This window comes from Brassica rapa, chromosome A05 (genome assembly GCF_000309985.2).
Source record: "Brassica rapa cultivar Chiifu-401-42 chromosome A05, CAAS_Brap_v3.01, whole genome shotgun sequence".
In the NCBI taxonomy this organism is placed as follows: Eukaryota; Viridiplantae; Streptophyta; class Magnoliopsida; order Brassicales; family Brassicaceae; genus Brassica; species Brassica rapa.
In genome coordinates, this window is record NC_024799.2 from 22,067,057 (window position 1) to 22,077,197 (window position 10,141).

Genomic DNA, 10,141 nt, shown 5'->3' on the forward strand with positions numbered 1-10,141 from the left:
AAATATTGATGTACGAAAGTGAAAGTGAAAGTGATGTGATGCTCAGTTTCTGTTTAAGGCTAGACAATAAAGCCTTTTGGCCCTTTTATCTCTCCTAATTAAAGAATCTGAGCTGTTGAGAGATTTAAATCAAAGCCTTAACATTTTAGCTCCAACACCATCTGAACACACCTTCCTTGGATTCATCCTTTTTATGGAAACTTCGAATCTTACATGTAAACAAATGTTAAAGCCATAATCTTATGTTTTACTATTTACAAGCTTCAAAGGCCTAAACATGTGAGTTTGTTATCTAATCGGGTAATTATCACAGTGGTTATCAAAAATCATGTGTGTTCATATATAGAAAATGTTTAAAGTTCATAGTTAAAGTGGTGAACCCTTAAGCTTCAACTAGAGATTGACCCGCACGCCCGTGCGGGTGTTAATTTTTACTTTCTTATAAATCGATATTTTATTTTTATGATTAGTATTATATATTTTATATGTGTCATAATATAATTAATTGCATAAGTACTTTTAGATTTCTATACATCATGATCGAACCTGAATCAAATAGAGTAATATGATTACTTTTGGTTATTTGGTTATTTTTAGTTTAATTTGAATTCAACATACCCGAATTGAATCGGTTAATATTCTTACTTTTCATACAAATATCCGTACCGGCGTCAAATACATTAGTTTTTGGATATTTGTAGGTTTGTATATATCAAGACTGAATTCATCTGGACCCGATTCGAAACACACATGAAAATTTATAATACCGAAATGAAGTCTAGTTTCAAAACTCAAAAAGCATGATAACCCACAGAAATAACTCGTAGCTGAATAGTTATCCGAATGTCCATGTCTAACCGATACATAAGTAAATAAAAAAATTGTTAACCATTTTGAATTCTTATCACAAATAGAGTGGTTTCATTCAAATATGTCGAATTATTATAGTTAATATGTAAATAATCCTGGCAAAATATTATAGTAAATATAATTAATGAGATAGTTAAAAAGTGAGAAAATGAATGTAAAAGATAAAATAAAAAAATTGAAAACAAATAAGTTTTGTTTTTCATGTCACTATTATATATCATATATATGTCATCATATAATTAATCATATTTTATATGTACCATAATATAAGTAATCATATAATTAATATTATTTTATACATACCATCATATAAATAATCACATATATTATATTTATAAACTTAATATGAAATATAAAAACCATAATTTAAGTTGGTGTTTTTAATTAAGTTATGTATTGTATTTTTCTTATATATAGTGAAAATATTTTTTAAATGGTTATTGGAAAATATTTTAGTAAATTTTCTTAATATATATATATATATATATATATATATATATATATATTTGAATCAATTATTTATATAAATTAATTTTAAATTATTATTTTGATTTGAATTTTGTATAGAAATAATTAAAATTGAGAAAAATGAATGTAAAAGATAAAATAAAAATTGAAAACAAATAAATTTTGTTTTGTACTTCTGTAATAAATGATATTAACTTATTTAGTAAATATAATAGATGAAGGGTTAGAATTGATTAACAATATAATTAAAATCTTTTAAAAAATCAATTAAGATAAGCAAGTATTATTTTCTACTGCTATCCATGTTTCCAAACAATTCTCATTTATACTACTATCCATGTTTCCAAACAATTTTCATTTATACTATTATCCTAGTTTCCAAACAACTCTCAAATGTACTTCAGTTTTAATAATATAGATATTTATTTATAGCAAAATTAAATAAGTCATTTTAAAATAAACCTATGCAATCTCAACACGTACTAGTCTCTAATTTGTTTACTAAACAGATAGATATATAGAAAGAGAGAGAGAGAGAGACATGAAGAGCACTCTCAAGAGAGAATATAAGGAATCATGCAGTTACAGTTGTAGGTGAGAGGTTACACAGCTTCAAGGTCTAATCAATGGAGAATTCTAACTCATATTCTCCTTATTCCTCATCCTCCGTAGACAGTACTAAGCCTTCACCTTCTGAATCTTCTGTTAATCTCTCCCTCAGCCTCACCTTTCCTTCTACTTCTTCACAAAGGTCTTCTCCACATCACAACTCTGTTTCTATGTTCTGTTTTTCTCTGTTTTTTAGTTCACATTTGAAGTTTCTTGTATTTATTTATTTTTTTTGTAGAGAGACAAGCCAAGATTGGCCCCCTATAAAACCTCGTTTAAGAGACACACTAAAGAGTCTTCGTCTTCGTCAACGCGGCTACAACACAGCTCTCTTTGTTAAGGTTTATATGGAAGGTGTCCCCATTGGGAGAAAGCTTGATCTTTCCACATTCTCAGGTTACAAGAGTCTATTAGAAAATCTGTCTCACATGTTCGATACATCAGTTATCTGTAAGTAAAAGTCGTGGAACAAAACATTTAACTAAATCTGAACACTTTGAAGAATGTCCATACATTGTCTTTGGTTCTAGCAGGTGGTACTCGAGATAGAAAACACCATGTTTTGACATATCAAGACAAAGATGGAGACTGGATGATGGTCGGTGATATTCCATGGGAGTAAGAATCTTGAATCTCACATACATAGTTTTCCATATTTGGTATATTTATCTCTGACCTGGTTCGATGTTTTTTGGTTCAGTATGTTTCTTGAAACCGTGAGAAGACTGAAGATCACAAGACCGGAGAGGTGTTAAAACTCTGTTTCCACAGTTTTGAGAGATTTAGGCATTGAGGAAGAGTCTTTACATGTGGGACAGAGCTAGCTCTTGATGCATATCAGCAACGGCGACCTTAAAGAACTAGGAGGATTGATGCATATATATTTATTTAACACCTATGATGCGTGTGTGTGTTTTTCTATAAATATAAAAAAATAAAACACAATATCCAAGAGTTTTTTTTACATGTTTGCAATAGTGTTCCTCCGGATGTGTACATGACCATGAAGAAACACACGAACGTTGTTGGGGAGCACGAACATGTAACAAAGCGAGAGAGAGAATGATTCTCTGGTCGTGTTGATTCAATATTCAGGTTACACCAAGCCCGTCTCAAGGCCCATATAAAAAGCCCGTGTATGACGGCCCTAAATTTCATATAGTGCGTATAAACACAAAAAAAATAGGTAGGGGTGAAATGTGTGAGCAATCATAAATGTAAGGGCGGTTCTGAAATAAAGTAAAAATAATATTACCGCATCGCCTGAAAATATCAGAAATTGAAAACTGAATCTGTGAAAAATTTGAGAGGATGAAGGCTTCAGGGAAAGGTCCCGTCAAGTTCAGGATGTAAGTTTCGTCTCCTCTTCTTCATCTTCGAATAGAGTTCATGTGTTAGTGTTTCTCTGCAATTACTAACCTCTTTTATGATAGGCCTACTGCTGAGAACTTGGTACCTATTCGTTTAGACATTCAATTCGAAGGTCAGCGTTACAAAGATGCCTTCACTTGGAACCCTTCAGGTTTCTCTCCTCTCTACTCTCTAAAAACCTTATCTTCTTGTCGGAATGTGATAAAGGTGATTCCTTTTTTGTTTGTGTGTTTTGGATTTAAGACCCGGATAATGAGATCGTTGTCTTCGCTAGAAGGACTGTTAAAGACTTGAAACTCCCACCTGCGTTCTTCTCTCAGATTTCTCAATCTATTCAGGTTTGCGACCTTCTCTGTTTATTTACAATTGTGGGAGTGTTTGAATGTGGGGTTCTTACTAAGTTCTATTACACTAGTCACATGTTGCTTATTGGTTCCAGCTGTTTTTATCTCTAGGACTGCTTGTGTGATGTGTTCTTGCTTGGATTACTTTTTGTAAGAGAGGGCTTTGCTCACATTGGTTAATTGTTATGTTTTTATCAGTCTCAGCTCGCAGACTTTCGAGCATATGAAGGACAAGATATGTACACTGGTGAAAAGATCATACCAATCAAGGTTTTAATGCCTTGTTTTCTCTCTCTCTCTCTTTCTTTTGTCGATGAGTGATTTTCTGAACAAAGAAGAATGTCTAGAAGCTGATGAGTTATGTTTCTTTTTTTTTTTCAGCTTGATCTCAGAGTTAATCACACCCTCATCAAGGATCAGTTCTTGTGGGTGAGAATACGTGGTAGTTTCAGTCATGGTTTGTGTACTCTCATACTTCCATGTAGCTTGACTTTGGCGGTTTGCAGGACCTGAACAATTTCGAGAGTGATCCTGAGGAATTTGCAAGGACCTTGTGCAAGGATTTAGGTGTTGAAGATCCTGAAGTTGGAGTAAGATAATCGCTCTCAGTTTTCTCATCCTTCCTTCTGTGATTAAACAAAGTTCAGTTTCAAATGTTTGATACAAAGTGATGTGTGGTTTCTTTTCTTCTTTTTTTCCTTTCTCCTGAAGCCTGCTGTTGCATTTGCAATCAGAGAACAACTTTACGAGGTGAATGATCTGTTTGGATCATTAAGCTATTTTTCGTTTCTTTTTTTTTCTAATTTCAGTATAAATAATTCTCTGTTGTTTCTACTTTGCAGATTGCAGTTCAAAGTGTGAGTTCAGCTAGGGAGAGTAGATTAAGCAAGAAAAGCCGCAGAGGATCTGATTATGGTTCTGCGAGGTCTTTACACGTTGCTTCTATCCAAGTTGCCTTTGGTAATAGTTGAGCTTGCTCGAACAATTCCTTAATAAGTCTCCATCTTCTATGTGCAGCAAGGCAAGTGGCTTGTCAATGGACCTAGTGAAGTTATTCAGCTTTAAGTCCAGTGTAGTTCGGTAAGTGATTTTTCATTTTATCTAGAAAATTTCTTAGTGAAATGTCATCTTTAAGACCTGTTTTACAATTGCCGGCTGGTGTCTAGGTTGCTTATAAGATGAGTGGAAACATTTTTAACTTCGTGTCACATCATAAGTTGAAATGCCACATATTCACACATTTTCTATCATTCGATAGTTGATTTTCCCCATGATTTGGAGATGGTCCTTCCTAGGAATGCTCTGATAGTGAATTCTGGACTAAAAATAAAATAACGTTGTGGATATTTGAGAACATCTCTTCCTGCATTGATGAATTTTTGAAATAGAATATAAAAGTGACATGTGTAACCTAGCAAAATTGATAACAAATTCCTTTCATAACAAATATTTTTCCATGATCTTGACAGGAAAAGGAAAGACTTGGATGTTTATGAACCAATGGTGGATCTGCTAACAAATGAGGAAGTTGATGCTCTTGAAGCCAGAGAAGAGAGGCATGCAAGGTGAAGAGTTTTGTGTACAGTATGTCTTATGGCAGGAATCAAAATGAAGAGTAGCACGAACTCAAATGATGTTGTACTATGGTTAACCAGAGCTTATGATCTTAGGATAACTTTTCTTCAATTTATTGACACTAGAGAATCTTTGGATTCTTACAACAAATTATAAACTCGTATCTGATAAGACACTTTCTACATTAGTCAATGAATCCAATCCGATAGTCTGACTCTATACAGACTGGTGTGTATGTGCATAGCTCTGAGGTTTGGTTTAGTAAAAAGTGGTTAGATGAAGCACAAGTTGGTGTGGAGTGATGAATGTTAGATGGAGTTTACCTCAAATGGGCATGTTAGGTTTGCAGAGTTGAGTGAGACCATCTCTTGATTGAGATGTTTCCCAAACCATTTTTAGAGAGAGAGAAAGATTAAACAAAAATGAAAATAATAGACAAAAAAATTAGGAGAGACTCACTCAGAGGACAAGGCACGTTGTGAGAATTAAGTGTCCCACTTGAGAATTTAATAAGATCTCATCATCAACCATTGAACTCACTGTCGATAATACGGTCGTACTTTGCTTCTATTCTCTTCTCTCTATTTCTATTTTTTTTTTTTTTTTTTTTTATCATTTGCTTGTTCAATGATTGGGTCCCCCCTCTCAGCTCAAGCTGCTGTCATCTTAATTATTTTTATTTTTATTCGGAATTATTCTGATGGAAGTTTTGTAATCTTGTGTGGAGATTATTGATCAGTTTTTTTGTTGTGTAGAATTTATGAGTTGTACTTGTGCCCTTTTGAATCGGCAGAAATTTGAGTAGTAGTAATAATAAGAACATAATATTAAGTTTCAAAAAAAAAAAAAGAACATAATATTACATAATGGAAATCAGTTTGATACTTTGATGAATAAAAGAATTTTGAATTTATTTTTTGAACTTTATGTTGTGGTATATCATTCATACTCTAACCTACACATATTGTTATTTTGATTACGGATACGTACTCAACTTATAATGAACTTTTGTGTTTCCTCTTTTTATACTTCTAGGTAATTAGCTGGTAATAAACCTAACTGAAATTGAAGAAACCAATTAAAAAAATGCCCAGTTCCAAATTTAGGTCATACCTTACATTTTCTTTTCTCTTTGTGGTTATAACAGAGTTGGGTCTACTTGTGAGTGAATTGTTTTTCTTTTTTTGTTGAGTTCAGTGTATGGGAAGCCTTTAAGGCTTCAACTCTCCATGTGTCCGTCCGAAGTTAGGAACATCAACTCAGTGGATAGGGTGTGATACCGAAAATGCAAAAGTAGTACTAACATCGAAGAGAATGATAGAGCAGTATGATAATTACTTACCTCTTGGCAAAAATGACGATTACTTGCCTTTTCAGATTAACAATTTGTTAAAATTTACTTCTTTTTGACTAATTAGTTGGTCAAAACAAAAACGGAATTGTCGGTGAGTTGAATACCGTTTACATTGAAATTTCATAGTTAATCAATCTCAATACTAATGGACTTTCTTTTGGTCTTCTGATTAATAATTTAACACATGTGCAACTTCGGTCAATACATGGCTTTTACATTATGGAGAACTAGTTCTTGAGTTCTTAAACAATTAATGCTAATCATCTCATACAAATGATATAGAACTCAAGAAAGACATTTTTTCTCTCCAGAATAAAAAAAAATCCCACCGTAACATAATCACGTGGATTATCAAAAGAGAAAAAAAAAAAAAAAGAGAGAGTAACATCTCCATATTCTGGACGATAATTCGTCGAGAAAAACCCACTAGACCTTAAGCCATGACCGCAGAAGAAGTAAAGATAAGAAGGAAGAGGAGGTGGAGGTGGCTGCTATGGAGGGCTAGTACCACTTTTAATATATGTACAAAAAGAAAACCATGTTTGTTTGGTTGGTTTGGGGTTAAGAAGAAGTGAGGTTATTGGAGGAGTTAGATTTGTCGAGAATAGACCACATGACGAGAACATCATCGTAACCACAAGCCATGACTTCTCCTTGAAGCTCTTGTACCATCCTCCTCTCGTGCTCTTCTCTCGCTTTTGCATCCATTCTTCCACCGCGGCCACCCTTTTGGGGTGATTGCTGCGGTTGGTTGAAGAATGTTGCTGCCTTCTTGAACGGTGTTGCTATTGTTTTCTTCCATGATGCCATTTTTTTTATTGTTTACTCAATTCTTGAAACAAAGGAAACCTTCTTCTTCCAATCAGAGATTCAGATTGGGAGAGCTCGAGAACGACTTGTTATGTGTATTTATACACACACAATCTCTCTCTTGAAATACATTACAATAATAGTTAGTAATTAATAAACTAAAGAGTGATTAGTAATGCTAAAGCAAAGGGGAGAGAGAGGCAAGATCCGCAATGAGAGGTTCCAAGAAACATCACTTTTTTTCTTTTTTTTTTTTCTTTTAACTTTTTGTTATCCATTTATGATTTAACCTCGTTTAGGCCTCTCCCTACCCTCCCACATGCCTCCCCACGTGATATCTTCCATCTCTCCCTTTTACATCCAAGATCAACAAGTTGTGTGTAGTAGTATCATATAGCCAAACCAGATCAAACCGAACCAAACCAAATCAATACATATGAGAGAAGCAGATGAAGTCAAGAGTTTGCCTTTTCCCACTCCTTTTTTTTTTTTTTTTTTTTTTTTTTGAACAAACCTTTTCCCACTCCTTGATACTGACAATTAAATCATCAAATGCTTACAGCATTTTCTCATTCCCATTCACTTCCCCCCACTGTATTAAATGTGCCCATCTCCCTTTTTTATTTGTTTATCATATCCATCTTATATCTATATCTTTCTTTTTGCTATTTTCGTCAATAGGTCATCTAGCAAAGCAATACTTTCATGAGCGAGAGCTAGATAGATGTCTAATGAGGTGAGCGGCTTGGGTTGTAATTTTAAGTTTACTATTTTGTGAAGCACATATAAATGAAGATGTGTATACTGATTATACTCATAAAAATATGTAGCCAATGTAGGTACCGTACAATCTATATCCCTACCAACTATAAATTTAATAATTGGTACCAATGAGTTAGAGGATTGAGGTGGCTAAGAAGGTATAAAATTTGGAAGACCAATGAATTAGAGGATTGAGGTGGGCACAGATTGGTCAGCAATAACCCATGTGATTTCACATGTTCTTCTGCTTCTCTATCTCTTACCCTCTTTTCATACACATCTTAGTATTAAAATTATATTATATATGTAATATTCTGCCTACTCGTTAGATATACATATATTACAGTGTATAATTTATCCACTTGATATTTTGAATCTATCAATAGTTTCACATTTCATAAAAATGTTATTCTCATTTTTGTGTTCACTCAAGCTTTTGTTTCTTTGATAATCTAAACGTTTACCTTTTGTTGACTATTTTTAATTATTTTAGTTTGAGTTGTTTAACATGGATTTTCATTTGGTTATATATGAAGTATAATGAATATAAAATGAGTTCGTTTTCCTGTAGTTAAGATTAAAAGCGATAAATAATTTTAACAAACTAAGTGAAAGTTGAAATTAATGCAGATATATAGATTTGTCTAATTTTATGCACTTGTAAATGTACACTGAAACATTTTAGCTTTTGTATTATAGTAGGACTGGCTAACAAAACAAAAAAAGCTTATGCCTCCCAAGGTATTTCTCTTTTAGTTCTAAGAAAACTCTTTCAAATCTAAAGATTCTTTGTCATTTTGATAACAAAATTGTTAGAGTGAATCGAATACGACTGATTCAATTTTTTTGAAAAATTTCATCATGTTTGGTATATAAGAAAACTAAATTATTTTTTCATTTATCGATTTTCAGATTGATTGGATATAACGATTTTTTTTTTGCACAGGTTGAACATTCTGAATTCAGCCGTATGCACGCACCAAATTACAAGATCCCTTTTTCATATGTACGATACATAGTACATTTATGTTTAGTTTAAGTAACCCTAGTAGTAAATTTAACGTAGCTTAAAAGCAATGCTTCAATTTTCTTCTCTTTGATATTTGGTTTTAAAATTAATAAAATGTATCAAAAGCATATATTTTTAAGAAAGATTAAAAGCATCTTTTGCATGAGAGGAACAGTGTCAGTTCATGTATCATCTTCTCGTTACAATAGAATCTGTTGTTTTATTTAATTAAAGCCTATTATAATATATGTTCATATTTTATTTTTGTTAGAAATATAAAAAGACTCACTTCCTTTATTTTGTTTGTACGTAGCATCCCACATGACATATTGACATCCAATAGACTGCTCGTTAGTGCGTAGTTATTTTTCTTTTTTCTCACATTTTTTTTTAATTGATAGTATAACGAAATATATAAATATAGATTGTAGAACCTGATTTGGTTCGTGGTTGATCACACATACGGAGGTACCCTCAGTAGTCAGTACACGATGTATTTAATCAAATGGTTATAACTTTCTCTCTTTTCTTTTCTTTTTTTTTTGGGGGGAGGGGGGGGGGGGGGGGGGTGTTAATGTGGCTATAACTTGTAGATGTGGTTTCTTTCTTTATTAATATTTTCTGTATTCTCTTTTTTAAATTCATTATGATAATTTAAAGAAATATAAGATAAATCCATGTGTTTTGCAGGATTTGAATCATGATGATTAGCTGGTGATGGTAAATTTTAAAATACATATATATATTTATATAAAATATACAAAAATGGTGATGCAAATAAACTGAAAGGAGAAATATACACAATGCAGCGGATGGATGGTTCTAGTTTTGACCATACGGAGTTGCTATCTTTTCTCAAAAGTGTGAGGTCGGTTAGATTCAAAAACACTGTTATAAGCGAAAAATAAATTAAAAAGGCAAATCTAAAGAGTGAAGAAGTACCAAACAGGAAGCTTAATAGTTTGTTTG

At 32.7% G+C, this 10,141-nt stretch overlaps 3 protein-coding genes across 3 annotated transcripts; 2 read left to right on the top strand and 1 right to left on the bottom strand.

Moving 5' to 3' along the window:
* The first annotated feature begins 1,779 nt into the window (after nucleotides 1-1,779).
* Nucleotides 1,780-2,913, top strand: LOC103869675 (auxin-responsive protein IAA31). Its single transcript, XM_009147755.3, has 4 exons — nucleotides 1,780-2,089; nucleotides 2,186-2,397; nucleotides 2,481-2,565; nucleotides 2,648-2,913. The coding sequence occupies exons 1-4, from the start codon at nucleotides 1,965-1,967 to the stop codon at nucleotides 2,700-2,702; spliced, it is 477 nt and encodes a 158-aa protein (XP_009146003.1). The 5' UTR covers nucleotides 1,780-1,964; the 3' UTR covers nucleotides 2,703-2,913.
* Nucleotides 2,914-3,157: 244 nt separating this feature from the next.
* On the top strand, nucleotides 3,158-5,456 carry LOC103869676 (chromatin structure-remodeling complex protein BSH). Its single transcript, XM_009147757.3, has 10 exons — nucleotides 3,158-3,296; nucleotides 3,381-3,469; nucleotides 3,562-3,656; nucleotides 3,861-3,932; nucleotides 4,044-4,091; nucleotides 4,169-4,252; nucleotides 4,374-4,412; nucleotides 4,505-4,587; nucleotides 4,680-4,742; nucleotides 5,132-5,456. The coding sequence occupies exons 1-10, from the start codon at nucleotides 3,259-3,261 to the stop codon at nucleotides 5,229-5,231; spliced, it is 711 nt and encodes a 236-aa protein (XP_009146005.1). The 5' UTR covers nucleotides 3,158-3,258; the 3' UTR covers nucleotides 5,232-5,456.
* Nucleotides 5,457-5,827: 371 nt separating this feature from the next.
* Nucleotides 5,828-9,703, bottom strand: LOC103869677. Its single transcript, XM_033292187.1, has 2 exons — nucleotides 7,916-9,703; nucleotides 5,828-7,868 (listed from the first exon to the last, which is right to left on the bottom strand). Exon 2 carries the CDS (start codon nucleotides 7,399-7,401, stop codon nucleotides 7,153-7,155), a length of 249 nt encoding a protein of 82 aa, XP_033148078.1. The 5' UTR covers nucleotides 7,402-7,868; nucleotides 7,916-9,703; the 3' UTR covers nucleotides 5,828-7,152.
* Nucleotides 9,704-10,141: the final 438 nt, after the last annotated feature.

What these genes read in the sequence shown, in the direction of transcription:
- LOC103869677 (XM_033292187.1), bottom strand. Translation starts at nt 7,401, where the DNA reads ATGGCATCATGGAAGAAAACAATAGCAACACCGTTCAAGAAGGCAGCA.
- LOC103869676 (XM_009147757.3), top strand. Translation starts at nt 3,259, where the DNA reads ATGAAGGCTTCAGGGAAAGGTCCCGTCAAGTTCAGGAT. An exon ending in GGTCCCGTCAAGTTCAGGAT is followed by an intron (nt 3,297 to 3,380) that starts GTAAGTTTCGTC and finishes CTTTTATGATAG; the next exon opens with GCCTACTGCTGAGAACTTGG. An exon ending in CTTCACTTGGAACCCTTCAG is followed by an intron (nt 3,470 to 3,561) that starts GTTTCTCTCCTC and finishes TTTGGATTTAAG; the next exon opens with ACCCGGATAATGAGATCGTT.
- LOC103869675 (XM_009147755.3), top strand. Translation starts at nt 1,965, where the DNA reads ATGGAGAATTCTAACTCATATTCTCCTTATTCCTCATCCTCCGTAGAC. An exon ending in CCTTCTACTTCTTCACAAAG is followed by an intron (nt 2,090 to 2,185) that starts GTCTTCTCCACA and finishes TTTTTTTTGTAG; the next exon opens with AGAGACAAGCCAAGATTGGC. An exon ending in GTCGGTGATATTCCATGGGA is followed by an intron (nt 2,566 to 2,647) that starts GTAAGAATCTTG and finishes TTTTTGGTTCAG; the next exon opens with TATGTTTCTTGAAACCGTGA.